This window comes from Sitophilus oryzae, unplaced genomic scaffold (genome assembly GCF_002938485.1).
Source record: "Sitophilus oryzae breed Bouriz unplaced genomic scaffold, Soryzae_2.0 scaffold_1816_pilon_pilon, whole genome shotgun sequence".
Taxonomy (NCBI): domain Eukaryota; kingdom Metazoa; phylum Arthropoda; class Insecta; order Coleoptera; family Curculionidae; genus Sitophilus; species Sitophilus oryzae.
The window spans coordinates 797,064-817,523 of NW_022146520.1; the positions used below are offsets into that span (position 1 = coordinate 797,064).

The following is a 20,460-nucleotide window of genomic DNA, read 5'->3' on the forward strand; positions in this document are numbered from 1 at the left end:
ATTTTTAGTCCACCGATTATTTAGTTGCAAAAGTGAAAACAATACATAGTTATGTAGCCGATCGGCCGACTATTTGATTGCAATTTAAAAATGCCCATTCTTCTCAAAGAGACCTGGTTTAAATTAAAAAGAACTATAAAAAAGACTCAAAGTCTCGGTCTCAACGTTATATTAAATAAAACAGTGACACGTGTTTCGCTCATACGAGCATCATCAGACAAATACAATACAAGTCAAAACAACACTGAGATGAGGCTGAAATATTGAATTTGATTGGATGTGAGCGCGGCTCTATAGGCTTGGTGCATTTCAGTTGATTTAAACAAATTCCGACCGCAGCGCACTCTACGGCAGAAATCAGAAAATATCAATATATAGTTCACGCCGCTGGCGCCGCTAGCTCGGCGCCGCCATGTCAATCGTATTAAAATAATATCGCAATCGGGGTTTTATCATAATATTTAAGTATTTTAGTTTTTTGCTAGGGCCGTTATTGATACTATAAAACCCTCAGGTACGAGGTTTTTGTGATGTAACGCTGTTTCGGGTAGTAAAAATTAAGTGAAAAAGAATACAAACTAGGCGTCTTGTTGTGTTGTGACAATTTCAAATGTTAATAAAATTAACCAAAAAAATGTTAACGCGTAAAGGAGAGCGTAATTAGGGTGTTGTTGGGTGCAATAACATTCAATAACTCAACTTTCCCGGATATTCAACTCTCCCGAAACAACGTTTTATAGCTTCATAATTTCTTACACCGATCTGATCAACAGTCAATAGCAAAAATGGATTCAAGCAGTTCGACGAAACAAGTGAGTAAACAAAGTGTTCGTTACATAATCTAAAAATTAAATAGACATACGCAATGCAATAAAATATTCAGCCGATTGGCTCCATAAGTATGTATTGTTTTCACTTTTGCAACTAAATAGTCGGCCGACTAATAATTGCATATCAGCTCGTAGCCTAAATATCCCAAAAAAAAGCTCGCAAGAAGAAGGCAGAAAAATGCTTGCTTCATTTAGAAATATGTAGTAATTACTTTTTTTCGATAATTTTGTTTTAAGTAGTGTATTATTGAGATCACTTTTGAGTTTTATTGCTTGATGATTTGCAGTAGACGGACATCAATTATCACAAATAAGCTATAAGCGTGCGTGACTTGAGCTATCAATTGCGCAAAATGAGTTATTTCAAAAATAATTTTTTATATAATATTTTTGTGATTTTTTTTTCGTTATTTTAACACGTATTCTGCTATTGGGGGCGGAGACATACTTGAGGTATAAATGGTGTAGCTATATGATTTTGTTTTATTTATTTATATATATTTTTTTAAATTGTGTTTTTTTTATTAGTATAATCAAATTAACGCCTATTTATATAGTTACAGTCTCTAAATTTATTCGGAATGTTTTAATTTGTTTTTTAATTGAAATTATACCCTACGAGTTGTTTTCTAAACTCACATTACACAAAACAGGAAACATTCTAAACACGTTCTGCATTTCAGATGAGGCGAATCTGCCTGCGCACGGAAAATGTTAAACAAACTTTTATAAATGAATATGTATAAGCAACAACTGGTGATCGCGTACACCATGTTTGTCTACATTCATTCGTGTGGATCTAGAGTTAAGGTATGTCCACATAGAGAAACATAAACGAATACGTAACAGGTGTTATCATTTGCATGACATTTTCGAACTTCGAAATATTTAAATAAGCATTATTAGGAATAGCTATTTATCATAAGTAAATTGTGGGTCATTTTACTATAATCATAACCTGTATCAAATAAAGAATATACACTCCATTACCAGGAAGATACTAAAAATAACTATTCTGAGCTATATTAATTATATATAAGTTACTGGTTGATTTTCTGCCTTGATTTTTCAAGCTCCGTCTTATGCTTAGAATTTTAATGTAACCAAAATTAGACATAAAAGTTTTACTTAAAATTTATACTTATATATAAAATCCTTAAGTGACTGACATACTGATTAATCACGATCCTGCTCAAACCACTCAACATAAGAAGCTTGAGCTTCTTATGTTGAGTGGTTTGAGCAGGATCGTGATTAATCAGTATGTCAGTATATGTCAGTATATTGGCATACAGGTTGATTCTAGGGTGTAGAGGTTCGATAAGAAGGGATTTTTCGAAATTCCAGTTCCAAGAGGGTGAAACCATCCCTCATATATTACAATATTTTTTATTTAAAAAACGGTCAAGTTACCGAAAAAACGCTTAAACACGTATATTTTATTTAGTTTTTTACATAATTTAAGATTTTTTAAAAATGTATACAGGGTGTTTCGAAAAATCTGGTCATTGATTAATCACGATCCTGCTTAAAGCGCTTGACGTGAAAAGCTGATTTTTGGAAAACAGATTGACTTTAGGGTGTAGAGGTTCGATAAGATGGGATTTTTCGAAACACGAATTCTAAGGGGGTGAAACTATCCCTCAAATATTAAAATATTTTTTATTTAAAAACCGGTGAGTTTTTCGGAAAAACTCTTAAACACGTATATTTTATTTTGTTGTTTTACATATTTTAAGATTCTTTATAAATTTATACAGGGTGTTTCATAAAATATGACCATTGAGTAATCATGATTCTGCTTAAGCTGCTTGACGTTTAAAGCTGATTTTTGGCAAACGGATTGACTGTGGGGTGTAGAGGTTCGATAACAAGGGGTTTCTCGAATCTCAAATTCCAAGAGGGTGAAAACGCCCCTCAAATATTACAATATTTGTTATTTAAAAAACGGTCAGTCTTTCGGGAAAACGTTTGGACAAGCATAATTTATTTTTTTTTACATATTTTGAAATTTTTTAAAAAATCATATAGGGTGTTCCAAAAAGTTGAGTAATTTCTTAACCACGATTCTGCTTAAACTGCTTGACGTAAAAAGCTTATTTTTGGCAAACGGATTTTTCGAAAGTCAAATTCCAACGAGATGGAACTACCCCTCAAATATTACCAAGTTATATAATAATATCGCCATATTGTTTTTTCTCATGCTGACATAAATGTGAGAAACTTTTATCCAGTTTGTATGTTAATGGAAATTCTTGCTTTGCTTTATCATCACCATTACAAATGATTAATTAGACGCGAACGAAGTCGCTGGTACACGCTAGTAATAATATAGTATATTTAACAAAACTTTGGTTGCACATTATAATACGACCAAACCAAACCAGCAAACTCCATAAGACGACGCATGATGTCACTGATGACGTGCAACCAAAGTTTAGATAAATATACTATATATTGTTTGGTGGATATTTTCTCTAAAATTTATATTTTGTTTCAGTTCCAATGGAAGAGACACATGGCGTTCTGGGAAAGAAAAAAGGTCTTCCCTGTAACATCAACCCTCGTGACAAAGATGATGCAGTTGCTATGGTACTATGGTTTAAAGAAAGCATAGGAGAACCACTGTACAGGTATGGATGTTTACCATTAAATCATTAAATTGGCACAACTTAGGTGATTATCTGGTAATAGATTACTGGCACTATAAAAATGTTTGTTTTTAAACAATTAAAAATCGATATTCTTTTTTGCTCAACAAACTAAAATCAACTAAGGAGGACTAGCTAACGATGATATAGTTTTGCTATATTTAACCAGTGACTGGGCGCTTATTTTTTATGAGGTGGAAAAAATATTGCATTACACACCTTCAAAGCAGTAATGTTGTATGATATTTGCTAATGTTGGATTCTTACCGACTAAGAAAACCCTCCTCCCCTTGTTTTGCCTTCTACGTACTTGTAACCGCTCTCGCATTTCTTCGGTGCCGTTATGATGTCTAAAAAAGACGTTCTTTTTCTTTGATCTCCATTATTTCTCTGGCAGTCCTATAGGCGCCTTTCAAAGATTCTATGCTTTTGACTAAACTTTCCATCGTATTAGAGCTATTAAATGTAAGTCCTATAAGTATTTGGTAGCATGTCTTGTTGAGTGATTGGGCGCTAGATGCGCATTTTGCTCACATATTTACCAATAGACGCGAATGTTTAATAAAACTTTAATAGCGAGACCCAGCGCTTATAACTAGTTTCCCCTAAAAAATTTCCAACTTTAGTTTTGGTATCATCTTTGAGTAGTGAATTTCTTGATCGACCCATATTGGGTGAACATTTCTCTAATCGCCCGATAAACGGTATTACATATTTTGTGACGGAGCACGCAAGGGCAATTGTTGAATTAAAACTGATACAACCAGAGCAAGGAAAAAATAACTGTACAATTGCAAAACAAACAGTGAAGAAAAATTTATTATTGAAATAAAATCATGATTATTATCTCATAATCAACTTTTCTCTCACATTTTGGTAACATTTTTAAACTTATTAACGATAATAAAAAAATTGACATTTCTTTTGTTTTCATAGAGTTGGAACACACATGGGCGTTTCATTTCGTTTACTTTTAGAACACAAATGCGCTTTTAATTCTAAATTATCCAAAAAATAGTCAATAATAGTCGATAAAAATTAGCCAGTATTTGGTTCATGCAGTATCAAAATTATGGACAGTAAACTAGCTGGCGAAGAAATTTGTCGATGGCAGCTGCTTTCAATGTTCAACCTTCCATACCATAAAGGAGCACCGATCACACATAACACTTTACGAATCTTAATCTAAGGTTAAGGTCAAAATCAGAACAGACAAATACTTTCCGAAACTTCAAGAATGCCTGCCGAGCTTGTTCGATGCGACAGTTGATTTCCTTGTCCAATATTCATAATTAAGTACTTAAATTTATCTACTCTTACTATGGTCCTTGTGTAAATGTTAAGATGGAGTTTTAAACACTTCTGGATTTCTGGATATTATCATAAATTTGGATTTCTCAATGTTGATGTTTAAACCCATTGCTTTGCTCTGTTCTCCTACCTTGTTGACCAGTTGTTGTGGATCGTGTATATTATCTGCAATTAAGACTGTATCGTCGGGGTAGCGGATATTATTAATTCACACTCCATTAATTTTGTCCCATATTTCCACGTCCTCCAGAGCCTCTTGGAAAATAGCTTCTGAGTATAAATTAAATAGGAGTGGAGACAGCACGCAATCCTGTCGCACCCCACTTCTAACTTGTATGGGATTGGACATGATATTGGACAATTTTTGGACGATTTTGTTTGTGCTGTTTGGTTCCAGTATAACTTCTCAGTGCATTGAATGTCTTTATGATCTACATCAAGTCTTTTATATCAAGTTTTTTGAGGAGCTGCATTACCAAACACAATAATAATGATTACCTAGTAGGGCAAAACCAAAGAGTATTAAAATTTTAATTGTATATTTTATGAACCAAGCAGATACTGACCATCTCAGTGTCAATAGTACTAGAAATTTGCAGAAAATAATTCTATTTTTAGAATTTCGTACAATCCTAAGCCCACCACTCAAACCCTTCGTTTCTTTAAAAATATAGCAAATCCTCAAGGACAGTAAAGTAATAAACAAACTTAAATTCGTCTCGAGAAAATTGTTCTTCTCGGTTTTTCCAACGACGAAATGCCATTTCCTAAAATCCTCCGCCGCCAGCTATATATATTTTTCTTTTTATAATCTGACGTGGAATCGTAAGCCGCGCGGCAGCATTTTTTAGCTTAAGCTTTTCAGTTAAAACCGCGATATTGATGACGGGCCGTCGCCCTAAGACGGGTATTTTATTGGAAGGTTTACTTTTCTAAAGAGGCTTTGGAGAAGGTCGCGTTGGCGGAGAGAATAACCTCGAATAAGGAGCGTATTTGGTGGAAAAATGGAGGTATAAAAGATAGAGGGTTTTAAAACAAAAAAAGGAAATTGGCTTGAAACTGTATCTAATACTGTTATTGTAAAAGTGCGTCTTCAAAAAAGTGAGTACGAGCAAACATATGATTTTTTTTGTTCGCTTGATATATTTGAATCTCGTCTATACCAAGGCAAATATATTCAGATTGTATACCTTGAGATTTAGTAGGTCTCAAAATGAATTTAGCAAAAACTATTATTATTAAATAATGTGCAGCCAACTAGTAGAAAAGACATTCTAATAAATATCACTAGAAATAGCAGAAGAATAAAATATATATTTGGAAAACTAATACATAGCTCGAGATCTCTACTACCAGAAATCAACAGAATAATAAAGTTAACATAGAATGCCACTTTATTTAAAGAAGAACTACCAGTCATGACCTATGCGTGCCAAACCTGGACACTTAAAACAGACATTTTAAGGAAACTGCAGGTAATAATGTCATCCTCAGAATCAAGTCCCTCAAGTCCTCGAGTACCGCTCAATGGGTAGGACACCTGGCAAGAAAGACGGACAACAGATAGGCTACAAAAGTTATAGTAGGGTACCCACGAGGAATTAAGAGACCTAGAAGAGGACCAAACCTAAAATGAGACCATAATATTAGAAAACTAGAAAGGATAACTTGGGCCCGCATAGCCAACGAAAGATAACAATGGGCCCAACATAATTAGAAATAGTTGAATTAGCTGAAAGTGATGATGATGTAATAATATGCACTTAATAATAATATGCACTTAATGTTATTAGTTTATTCAAGAATAAAAGGAAACTGATTTTGGCAAGTAACTATAGTTAACTCGGCACTTATCACTAAGTCTAAGATTACATAATTTGCCGGACGGCAGCATTTTTTTCGCATTGGTTAACAATACCGAATATACAGGGTGTCATTGAAGTGGTGTAAAAAAGGGGGTGATAGTACTCCTAAAAATAGTAAAAAAAGTTCCTATAAGTATAGGGCGGAAAATGCATATTAAGGGAGTTAGGGGCACTGAAAGGGTGAATTTAAAAAACGGTTGTTTTGAAATTGCAGGCTTAAAAAACGAGATAAAATTTCGAAAAAAAATGCTCTGCCATACATTTTGACCCTAAATTAAATAGTGATACTGAAAAATCATTTGGAAAAGCGAAAAGGGTAGTTTTTCCAAGGGTAGGGTGTTGTTTCGTGAATAATTTTTTTGAGGTTATTTTTTTTGCACCGTGGGTTCATTTTTTGAAATCTACATACTTTGTCCTACAAAAAAGGTACTCTTGTTGCACATCGCCCAGAGCGATGGTTTTCGAGAAAATTGAAGGCAAAGAGTTTGCTCTGATCGGTTGCTAACTGGTTAATCAACATAAACTTATGAAAGTTATGGCGGTTCAAAAGTAACCAGGTAGTTATCAAATAATTAATTGAAAAAATCAAAATTTCATGATTTTTAAAACATTTTATTGCTTTAAAAAACGAAATAATCCACTAGATTTCTACTTCTGGGGCCACTTGAAAGACTTGGTTTACTCAGTGCCGATTAATACTGAAGAGCAACTATGTCAACGCATTATTGACAAGGATATTCCACAGGGTACGCAGATCGTGGAGAAGAAGATCAGATGTCTACATTGAAATGAATGGTGGTCACTTTAAACATTTACTATGAATGAATTAAGGAATGCATTATTTTAATAAGGAATTTTGGTAATTGGTTTATTTCGTTTTTAAAGCAATAAGATGTTTCAAAAATCATGAAATTTTAATTTTCCAATTAATTATTTAATAACTACTTGGTTACTTTTAAACCGCCATAACTTTCATAAGTTTATGTTGATTAACCAGTTAGCAACCCATCAGAGCAAACTCTCTGCCTTCAATTTTCTCGAAAACTCTCGCTCTGGACGATGTACAACAAGAGTACCTTTTTTGTAGGAAAAAGTATGTAGTTTTCAAAAAATGAACCCACGTTGCAAAAAAAATTACCTCAAAAAAGTTATTCACGAATTTATTTATTTTTTATTTATTTAGCGTATGGCTTACATCACAGTATCTTAAGTTAAAGGACACAGAATGGTATAAACAACAAAAAAAAATTATATAAAAAAACTGCATAAACAACAAAAAAATATGTAGATAAAAAAAACTGCATAAACAAAGAAAAAAAAATATACACAACAAAAAAAATAGGCTAATTCGTCTCATAAACAGATATCCAGTCTTTGTATATAATCAATTGCCTCCTGAGTAGCTATAAGGAAATCTTCTGAGTTGCCCGTACATGCTCTTATTGGGCAGTCTTGCACTATATGTTTGACAATCTGCCTGTCAGCTCCACAGTCGCATGCGGCTGACCCTTCAGCCGCATTTTTCCCCACCTATTTAGAGAGTCGGCACACCTTCCGCAGTTAGTTCTGATGCGGTTAAGAGTTGTCCATGTTCGACGGGGAAGGTCGAATCCTGCAGGTTCATTAATAACGTACGGTAGACCATGGTACATTGGAGCTGCCTCATTTTCCCATTTCTCCCTCCATCGCTCATTTATATCAAAATTATTTTGGTACAGCTCATGTGCAGTCTTCAATGGAGGGTGTCTTGATCGTAGTCGATTTCCCTGGATGTGTGGTACGTCATCATGGACCTGCAGCTGAGGGTTATTCATTATTTTAGTAAACTCTCTGACCAAGGCATCTTCTCGGCGCAAATTGGGAGGCGCTATGTTGCTAAGAGTGGGCAGCCATATTGTAGGTGTTGGTCGAATTGTCCCTGATATAGTGCGCATAGTTTGGTTTAATTGAATATCAACCATACGGGTGTGTTTGCTATTAAGCCACACTGGAGCACAGTATTCTGCTACAGGATACACCAAACCCAGCGCAGAGGATCTCAGGGTGGATTCTGATGAGCCCCAAGTTGTGCCACATAATTTTTGAAGTATGTTGTTACGTGTTCTCAACTTTGCCGTCATTCTTGTCAAGTGTTCTTTAAATGTAAGCGTCCTATCCAGAGTAACTCCGAGATATTTTAGATGTTTATTGTGAGTGAGTAGTGTGTTGTCCATGTACACTCGCAATTCTCTCTTTGTCATCTTATTATTGAGATGAAAGGCAGATATTTCAGTTTTTACGATACTTGGTTGGAGTCTCCATTTTTTAAAATACTCGCTAATGGTTGCTATGTCTCTGGTAAGTACAACTTCAGCATTCTCTACCCTCCTGTACGCCGTTGCCAATGTCCAGTCGTCTGCATAATCAAATTTTCGTGATTCAGTTGCAGGCATGTTCGCGATGTATAGACTGAAGAGTATGGGGGCAAGAACCGACCCCTGAGGAAGACCGTCATTTAGTTTCATAGTTTTGCTCCTGTTATTCCCCATTATAACCTGGAATGTTCTATTTGACAGCATATTGTTAACGAGGTTGGATATTCTTACACAAGGAATGACGCGAGTGAGTTTATATATTAGGCCCTGTTCCAGACGGTCTCCAGACGGCTATTCACGAAATAACCCCCTAACCTTGCAAAAACTACCCTTTTCGCTTTTCCAAATAATTTTTCAGTATCACCATTTGATTTAGGGTCAAAATTTATGGCAGAGGATTTTTTTTCGAAATTTTATCTCGTTTTTTAAGCCTGCAATTTCAAAACAACCGTTTTTTAAATTCACCCTTTCAGTGCCCTAACTCCCTTAAGCATTTTCCGCCCTATACTTATAGGAGCTTTTTTTACTATTTTTAGGAGTACTATCACTTCCTGATTTTTTACACCATTTCAATGAGACCCTGTATAATAATGGAGACATTTTCTTCTTTCTTCGTGTCTTTTATACTTTTTTATACTGATCAAAAATTTCTCTATACCCATTGTAACTAATAACGAAAATCTTTGAACATAAAAAATACACCTTCTGGTTTTCATTGACCTGAAGAAAATCCGGAATTTTCACGGTCGGAAAATGTTAATTCTCCTAATATTTATGGCTCGGCGGTGGGTTTTAATTCACCGGAAAAAAGAGAATACAAAAAGTTGACTTAATCAGGGCGGCCACAGATTGGGGAATAATCCGAAACAGCGCCTCCCGTTATTCATCTCGTCACCAGTCGCAGATTTCAAATTATCCCTGCATTTAAATTCTGCAGAATTTAACGCGGTTCCTTATTCACGTTTTAGGCGACCAACGTCTCATTTAATTTTTATCTTTTCTTACTCGCTTAGATCACATTTACTGATTCTTTTTTCTCTTTGAAGTATGCTTAAGAAACAAAAATAAACAATAATTAATTAATAATAATTTAATAACTAATTAATAACACTAGATATATTATAAAGATTTCACAAATAAAGAAAAACCGGTAGTGAGAGCAAAACACCAAGAAATCTGCAAAAAAGAAAATCTTTTAAATGAAATTACACTGTACAACCGATACTTACCTGAAAAAATAGTAGAAAACGAAAACGAAAAAGTATACTGCGATACTGACATCATCACAGATCGTACTGTGCAGCATAATAGACCTGATATAGTAGTTTTCTATAAAAAACAAAAACATGCTTACCTGCTGGATATCACAATACCACTAGACGAAAATATTAAAAATGCAAGAAAAGAGAAAATCACAAAATATGAAAAAACTTTAACTTCACAACCCGGAAAGAATCATCTCTACCATGCAGAAGTCCACAATTCTTTCTACCCATTCTATCGTTCGCACTGTGTTGAACCGCGATTAGGTCGTTGATAAGAATTATCCCGACTTAGTCGCTAAAACTGGCTTTAAGCTGAGAAAAAAAATAAATAAAGATTCCACAAATAAAGAAACAGTTTATAAAGCTAAAAAGTACTGACTAACTGGCGATTTATAAACACGCCGACTGCGGTAACGACAAATTAATGGTACCGTTACGACTAAAAAATTAACACATAGGGACACTAATATCGATTTATAAACGCCGCCTCTAGTACCGGTACCGCTGTTTGTCAGCACAACAAAAGAAATTTACCAAAACACAAAATGACACACGCTGATACACGGCTCAGCTGGGACTTGGCTTCTTTCTTTGATAATAACAAAGTAGTTTGACAGATGACACTATTACAGAGAACTGTTGGTATAAACTAGCAATACTAACGCCTCAGACAGCCTGAAAGCCCAAAACAGTTTTTCAAAATGCAAATAAGAGTGTACAGGGTGGATCACTTTGGTTGTTTCTATAGGGTATCTAGGAAAGCGTGAGAAATATTCAAATTTTAATGCTGCAGTCTCGGGTTCTTTTTTTTTTGAAATACAATGGCGCAAACGGATCGTGGCTATCTTGATCGGTTTCGAAGCTAAAGGGGGATTCCCAAATTTTGTACTTTTTGAAGATGTTCGATAGTTTGTTTATTTCAGCAACCACAGTAAAATGAATTATACATTCTAAAGGCACTTTTCTGTGTACAATACAGTGGCGTAGTCAGACTTTTTTCGAAAAAAATATTTTTTGAGATATTAACTATACTTATGTTTTTTTAAATAGAACTCCCTGTATATTTTTAAATTTTCTTATTCAGCTTGGCATGGGCTTCTCGAAAATATATAACACTCTATATTTATTTTCACTATTAACATCAACATTTCAAATTTTTCTTAAAATATCCTCTTAGTATATAGTAGGCCGCGCCGAGTAACAAAGTGAACGGTTGTCTTGGTGATCGGAACATACCTTTGATGGATCCGGTACATTTCATTTCAACAGAAGTGTGTGTATTTTAAATAATAAAAAAATGAGTAAATTTGAAAATTTTGAGAAATATAATATGTTAGAATGTTATATTGAGTCTAACAAACATAAGCAAATGGCAGCTGATTTATATTTTGAGCGGTATCCAGAGCGCGAGCAACCAAACCCAGCCATTTTTAAAAGGTTAGAAGATAGTTTAATCCAATTTTGGATCTTTACAAAAACCGCGTCCGAAAAATTATCAGAAAGAAGATGAAGTAAAAAGAAATGTCCTCGGAGCCGAATACATGAATTAGCAATTAAATAAAATCGAACAATGCGAAGCAAATAAAAATAAGTGTGACAGAAACAAAAGAACATATTTTAATATAAACTCAAGAGGTTACTTCAATCGGGCTTCTCAGTTAATATAAAACAAAAATAAAAACACAAAGACTTAATTAAATGTTCAGACTGCTGCCCATTATTATCTAGACATAGCTGGTACCGTCTCCGCACGCCGCCGCTAACAGCATTTCAATGCTGATGTTGCTACTTGATGTTGTTGGATCTAGTGTTACGGCTCCGAGGACATTAATATATTGATTTTATTCATCTTTTCTCTGATAATTTTTCAGACGCAGTTTTTGAAAAGATCCAAAATTGATTAAACTATCTTCTAACCTTTTAAAAATGGCTGGGTTTGGTTGCTCGCGCTCTGGGTACCGCTCAAAATATAAATCAGCTGCCATTTGCTTATGTTTGTTAGACTCGATATAACATTCTAACATATTATATATATTTCTCAAAATTTTCAAATTTACTCATTTTTTTATTATTTAAAATACACACACTTCAATCTGTTGAAATTAAATGTCCCGCATCCATCAAAAGTATGTTCCGATCACCAAGACAAGCGTTTACTTTGTTACTCGGCGCGGCCTACTATCTACTAAGTGGATATTTTAAGAAAAATTTGAAATGTTGAGGTTAACAGTGAAAATAAATATAAAGTGTTATATATTTTTGAGAAGTCCATGCCAAGCTGAATAAGAAAAATTAAAAATATACAGGGGGTTCTATTTAAAAAAAAACATAAGTATAGTTAATATCTCAAAAAATATTTTTTTCGAAAAAAGTCTGACTACGCCACTGCATTCTACACAGAAAAGTGCCTTTAGAATGTATCATTCATTTTACCGTGGTTGGTTGAAATAAACAAACTATCGAACATCTTCAAAAAGTACAAAATTTGAGAATCCCCTTGTAGCTTCGAAACCGATCAAGATAGCCACGATCCGTTTGCGCCATTGTAATTTTTTCAAAAAGAGAACCCGAGACTGCAGTATCAAAATTTGAATATTTCTCACGGTTTCCTAGATACCCTATAGAAACATCCAAAATGGTCCACCTTGTACATAGCCTGATAAAACTCCAACGGTTTATGATGATGATGTATTTGCTAAAAAAAGTAAAGTAGGTATTTTAAGTAGTTATATTTAGCTATTTTAAATAGTTTTTTTTTGTTGTTTAAAACTAAGCACTTTTTGTCCAATTAATATAATTTCAATTTCCTTTATTTTCCATGAATTTTGAAGTCCTTATTATTTTTTTTTATTATTATTTTTTTTATAATTAAAAATTTCGGAGAGATTCAGAGAGTGATTTTCAACTTCTTTAAACAAGTTTGGATTACATAAATAACTTCAAAGCCATTTTATGGTTAGCACATTATTTTCCTTACTAATCCAGCAGACGTCTTACTTAAAGATTTACATTTCTAATATAAGGCAAACGCTGTTTCCTCCTTGAAAATGCAGATTCTCCATTTTAATCCTGCGGAAGTATTCTCGTAAAGCCGGCGCCGAAAGCCTGACGTATCCACCTTACAATTAATTCTTACGCTTCGATTGATAATTGGTGGGAACGTACCACGTGCTAAATAATCGTCGAAAGCTCTTTGGAATTGGGTGAGGAAAGGAGGAAGTTAAATATTCTCAATTTTGTCAATGTATGTGAGTACCGATGAGAAATCGAATATAATTATCATATTATACACTAAAAGTATATTTCTAGGAATAAAATCTTATTTGATATATGTATATATTGGAAAACGGGTGTTTAAATTAATAATCATGCGGATTTTGAACTAAATTTCTCCGAACCAACAATAAAAAGGTGATAAAGAATTCCTGAGCCGGATTTCTTTTATTTTTGTTTTTTTTCTGAACTACGTGTCCGACATGTGCCAGACGCCGATTGCCTTATGTAATCTGTCTATTTTCTGACCGAACTTTCCCTCTCACTCCGCTCTACCATAGATCATATAGATTACTAGAGCCGACTCGGGACCACGTTTACAATCGATATTTCGATTGCGTCACCTTTCTTTCAATAATACAAAGAAACTTTATTCTGATAATATAAAAGATGTTGCCACGTCTAACATTTAATCACTAAATTATAAATTATCCGACATATAGATAAATAATACAGATTTATTATAGAATTTCAGAGATGATACATGGTATAGTTCTTTATAAAGATATTTATTACAGTATCCATATTGCACCAAGGAAAAAAGCGTTATATTTGGACATTTAGATACAATTATTATATAATATAACTGAAATTATACCCTGCTGGCAAGCGAAACGTTGGGTCGGCGTTTACATGTATAGGTGTGAATCGCTATGGCATTCTAGTAAGTCGAAGAAAGCAAAAATACGAAGTATTTATTACATAACCCCTTAATCTAACGCTAGATTCCATGCGCTTGGAAAAATACTTGCCTTCTGTCTTTATTCAGTACATCTTATTTTGCTAAGCGTTTTGACCGTACTCTTTGTATGCACAGAAATCGGCACCCAAGACCAGAAATGCCAGCCCTAGTATGTCTATGCAGTAAGAAATATTAGCATATAAATTAAATTTTCTAACCCAATATTAATTGTGTGGTTTAGTACATACAGGGTGTTCCAGGTTGGGCGTGCATTAGAGGATTCTAGAGAACTACAATATGTAGATCGGAGATTATGGCTTACTAGATATTTCGAAAAAAAAAACAAATTTAAGCTATTTTAAAAATGCTCCCTAATTCCATTATAATCCATTTTAGACAAAAAGTTTTCAGATAAAAGTTGTAGATAATCACTTCCTTAGTGACACTGTGTTCTCCGTTTTTTTCCAACCAACTAAAGGCTGCAATTTTCGACAAATGACACAAACATATGTTTTTTAAATGGAAACCATAGTTGGCTATGAGAAGACAACCTCATTAAGCATGTGATTATCTAAAACTTTTTTCTGGAAACTTTTTGTGTAAAATGGATTATAACGGATTATGGAGCATTTTTAAAAGAGGCGAAATTTTTTTTTTTTTTCGAAATATCTAGTAAGCCATAATTTTTTTCAAAAATCCGAAAGGCGGATATGTTTATCCTCACAAAACTTCAATTAGTTCCCCATTTGACCGACTCTCTAGATCCAGTAGTTTCCAAGATACCGATAAAGAACTTCGTAGAAAACTCACCCTGTATACATGATGATTGATAAATGTTTGCTGGGAGCGTACCACCTGTACAACATTCGACTAAAGTCTTCAGCTATTTTTACAAGGGGTGGGATAAACCCCAAATATCGTCCGTATTTTTCCACAGATCGTTGACGCGTTGCGTTTCTGATAAGGGGTGAGATAAGACACAGAAGGAAACTGGGAAACATAAAAAAAGATGTAAACGCTTGTATTTTATTTGTCTTTCGATCACGCGATGTACGGTACAGGTAGAAGTTTTTTTGTTCTTCACAAAAAAAGAAAAACAAATGTTTTAGCCGGAGAATAAGAATTATTCAGGAAACGAGAAAATATTTGTATTGTATTTTATGTAGGTTGAAAGATTTTATAGGTTGACAAAGTATTAATTTCTTAAGTATTTCCTTTTTATGCTCTATTTTTTCTACTGTATTTAATAAAAATCAAATTTTTAGCCTAATGTCTAATAATAGTTAATACTATTATTAATTACTTAGAGTAAATCTCTACTTAAATATGTTTGAAAGAAATTGTATTATTTTAACTATACATCAAGTTTCAAGTCTTAATTTAAAAAAATATTTAATTTTTGTGTAATGTCATTTTGTAATTACTTATACCAAATTTCTAATGAATTTAGTTTTAATTAAATTAAACAATTCTGACTTCATACTAATACATCAAATGTTTTAATTTAAAGACATTTATATTAAGTAATCAGAAAAAAAAATGTATAGAGGAATTAACGGAAACCAGGTTTTCGTGCCGTTTACAGTACCACTAGAAGAAATATTCCGTCAACTAGACTGGACCAACAAAGGGTTAAAAATAGATGATAATGTATTTATCTAAATAGAGCGACCACCGAACCGCCACACAGTGCTTCGTCCCATGGACAAAAATCAAAAAATAAGTTAAAATTTACTAATATCTGAATATATAATTTTATACTTATAGCAATGTTCAACCATCCTGTATATTATTTTTCATAAACAGCGTTTTTGTTAGCAACTATTTTCACTAAAAATAAATTTTGCGATCATTATCTCATCAGTGAAAAGAATAACATTCATAGTTCTGTATATTATGGAGTTAAACGGGTACGTACTTAATTGAAAGCCACTATGGATATTGTTAAACAAGGTATGTACTTTAAATTTATTTCTAAACAAGTTCGTGATTGTTTAGTTTTTATTTATTTTTTAAGATGATTCTTAAATGGGTATAAAAATTTTACGTTTTCAAACTTCAAAAGGACATTTAAAAAAAAACATATCAAAACATATCGTATTTATTGAATATTTTTGTTGCCATATTCATACACTTTTAATTTTTGTATAGTTCACCTGCGTCTGCTTGCGACGAACTTTATTTTATAATACTTTTCAGATGGAGTGAAATTGATAAGCAATGCCGATCTGGCTAATACTTGGCTTGATCATAAGGACAAGAACTCAAAATTATTTGTATTTCCAAACCTTCCAGTCAAATGAGACACCACTTGTACCTGAAAAAGTCCACTATGTTGGAGCGAAACGTCGCATAAAAAAAGTGTCCATCTTTCAATTTATTATAAAATCTTATGCCCAAGAAAAGGAAAAAATAATATATGAATATGGTCTATTAAAGAGGTAACTATTAACATCCGAACCCCTCATACCGACAAAATGAAGAGTAACAACGCGAAAAAGTAACATATTAGAAAATGATGTACAGAAATATCTTATATGTGAGGATACTTCATCTACCTGTGATTTGGATACTATAAATTTGGAAGATTCTGTCAGCAGTGATTCTCCTGAATCAGAGTAGTTACGATCTATGCATTTTGTTGTCCTAAAGTAAATTTATAGTATCTTAAGTTTTTTTTTTAATTAAATATAACATTAATGTTTCTTTTTCATTAAATAAAAACATTTTTATCTTATATTAGGCTTATATTGTAGGAATCATGTTCTAATGTTATTTCAATTCTTTTTTATCACAGAAATTTATTTAATACTTACACCGTTTTTATACTATAACTTATTATTTGCTTAGATGGAACACAGCTCCAACATTATTATTATTTATAAGATTTTTTTTTCATAAACGTGGGACTAAGAACATCATCATTTAGTACAATGAGAGTACTCATCATTTGCAATACAATAAAAGAAAAGTTTTGGATTTTTGTCCTCTAGAGCCATATGTTCGAAGCACTGTGCGCCACCTCAAGGAAGGAAATGGCAAAACACCTTGAGTATATTTGCTAGTACAGGTTCTCAAATAGTGCCGTTCGGATTCGGCGATAAACTGTAGTTCCCGTGTACTTGTTCCGTGTAACTGTAGTTCCCGTGTACACTAACGACACAAATCACAAGTACATGCTACAGGTAGCCTACGCTCTGTACTGAGTATGGCACTGTGAGGAGAATGAAAATTTCATATCCCATAGACTCTAACTTTTCACCCACAAGAACCTCTTGTGGGTCGTCGTAAATCCGTGGGGGAATATACAGCACTTTCGGTGTCACTAATCTGGACGGCTAATAATTAGTGTATAAAAATATATATTATATGAAATTAAAAAAGAAACGACATTTTAAAATAAAGTTTTATATTATTATTGTAATTCCAACAGATAAGGTAGAAATTAAGCACAATTTATAAGACCTTTTTTCTACTGATGCTTTTGTGTGGTCAGCCCTTTAACTATATAAAACAAAAAAAATAATAAATGTATAGGCATGACTCTCATACGTACCTTTTATTTCGATCGCACTGTATTTCTTCCAATAATAAATTCAAAGTTTTACGATTCTTATTGTGATTCCAACAGATGTCTACGTTAATATTTTAAATAGGATTCTAATTTTTCCAGCGAAAACACCCATGCAATTCACGATCGCTACTCGTTTTTCTTCCCCACTCCAATTTGATTTATCTGGCAATGTTGCATTACGTGCTTGAACAACGACAGGAAACAAATTGGAAAGCCCCACAAGATCAATAGAGTAAAGTGAGTGCAAGAAATATTGGCGGCAGCGGAAGCCTTTCAGATTTCGATATTGCCAGATAAAGCTAAAAGGGTTTTATAGATTTTTTTACGGTCTCGATATAAATTGTGGTTGAAGACAAGGGACAATATTTATGTAGAAGCCTTTTAAAATAAGTATACAGGGTGCTACAAATTCGAGGTACGAGCATTGGTATTTTGGTAACTGTAATAAATACGAACATACGGGGCAAAGTTGTGCCTTGGTATGTTCACCAAGAGCCAACAAAAAAGTTTTAAAAATTTCAAGGATTACTGAGTTTTTGAGAAAATCAATTTTTTTTTGAAAATTTTTATTTTTTCCTATCGTTACTTTTAAGAAAATCAAAAAACTAATCGCACATTCTCATGGCCACTTTATCAGGGCTATCTGATTAGTATTTTTAGATTTTCAAATTAACTGATAATTTGTGTAATATATAGGCCAATTATTTTTTTTCAAATACGAATATTTCAATTGGCTCGATTTTCCTTATTCAATGTTCATTAGCGCTCATCAATATAGTTGCGATGAATATAATCAGGTTAAATAATTTAAAAAACCCGAGTCAGACTTAAACAATAATTAAATAGTTTTTTTGATGTTTAATTAAATAGTTTTTTTGATGTTTAATTAAATAGTTTTGTTGTTATTTTAATATCGATTTTAAATATATTCTAAAGAATAAAAATGAATATGTTTGAAACGATTATTAAATTTGCTTTTCATATTTTATATTTTTCTATAAAATGTGAATCATAATATCGTATATTTTGCCGAAATATATTTCATTATAATTTTTGGCACTGTTGGTAACATTTATAATTATGAGTTTTTCATATAGCATTATTTAATATTTTAAGAGGGTACGACAATTTTAATATTACATCAATTTTACAATGATTAAAATACCGATCATAATTTCCAATAATCAGCCATAATTTAAGAACTGTCCATTTTTTAAGAAGAATAAGATACAATAAAGTTATACATATTAATAATAAAAGTAAAGTAAAGTTTATTGGAAACGACTACTTTATATTTTAGCTTTTATCATTTTTATAAAATGTATATCATATAAACATAAATTGCGAAGATGAATACTTCACTTAAGGTACGATATTGCATGACAATTTTTTTTGGCAAATATATGAAATATATCTTATAAAAATTAATAAAATAGTAAATACACAATTAAGGTTGATAAATTTGCTGTTACCATTTAAAATTGCCCAAATTAACCACAATTTACGAAAAGCTTTTTTTATTTCTCGGTTCACGTTCTACTTTGTTGGCTATTTTGTAGGGTATACTAGGCAAATTCAATCAGTTACTAACAATGTTAAAAGGGTTAGTGACACATGCGTCTATAATTTTCACCACAATAATTAAATCACAGAAGTAATTTAGAGTGTCGAAGTATGTATAATGTATAAGCCAAAAAAAATAATTAATGTGAATTTTTGTACATTTATGTGCATTATTACAATAAGGATTTTATGTACATTGTACAAAGAATGTACAGAAATGTTCGGAATACCCAACAAATTTCTTACAGTTTGTAAAAGCCTCCATAACAACAAGTCAAGAGTGTCACATCATGGATCACTGAGCGAACCATTCCTAACAAATACAGGAGTTAGGCAGGGATGCGTCTTAGCGCCTCTCCTATTCAACATATTCATGGCAGCGCTCTCCCTTTTAATGGACAGCAAACTGCAGGAGAGAGGATTGGGCATTAGATACAGATATGATGGCGGTCTGTTCAACATAAAAATACTACAATATAACAATTACAAGAAATGTTGAACACATATACCTGGGTATACGAGGCTTTGGGCCTTAAGCTAAACATCGACAAAACTAAAATCATGTGCACTCCCCCGGAAGATCACAACAATGCTATAAAAATCGGAGAAGAACTATTGAAATATGTACCGGAATTCAATTACCTTGGCAGTTTGATTTGAGCCAATATTGACTCTGAAATTCAGCACAGGATTAGTAGCGCCTCAAGAGCATTCTGGAAATTAAAAGACAGGGTTTTCTACAATCATGATTTGAGTACAAAAACAAAACGTGCAGTGTACCGAGCAATTATAATCCCCACCATGTTATATGGGAGTGAAACCTGGGTGCCATACCACCGACACATGAACGCATTAAACAAGTTGCAACAGAGACACCTTAGACAACTCTTAAGAATCCGGTGGTCCCATCATGTCTCAAACGTATCGGTCCTTAAAAAAGCTAACTGCGAGAGTATTGAAGTCATGGTCACAAAGTCCCGCTTAAGATGGGCTGGTCACGTATGCAGAATGCAAGAAAACCGCATACCAAAATCTCTGCTTTACGGTGAGCTTGTAGACGATAAGAGGAGGCCGGGTCGACAACTGAAAAGG

General features: G+C 33.2%; 1 protein-coding gene across 2 annotated transcripts in view; it reads left to right on the forward strand.

Annotated features, from left to right (window-relative positions):
• Positions 1-3,333: 3,333 nt before the first annotated feature.
• LOC115883136 (neural cell adhesion molecule 2-like) overlaps positions 3,334-20,460 on the forward strand; it is a 472,691-nt gene continuing 455,564 nt past the window's right edge. For both annotated transcript variants that reach the window (XM_030901447.1, XM_030901448.1), the window contains exon 1: positions 3,334-3,463. In XM_030901447.1, coding sequence (XP_030757307.1) covers positions 3,336-3,463 — 128 coding nt within the window. In that variant the 5' untranslated portion in view covers positions 3,334-3,335. The remainder of the gene's footprint in view (positions 3,464-20,460) is intronic.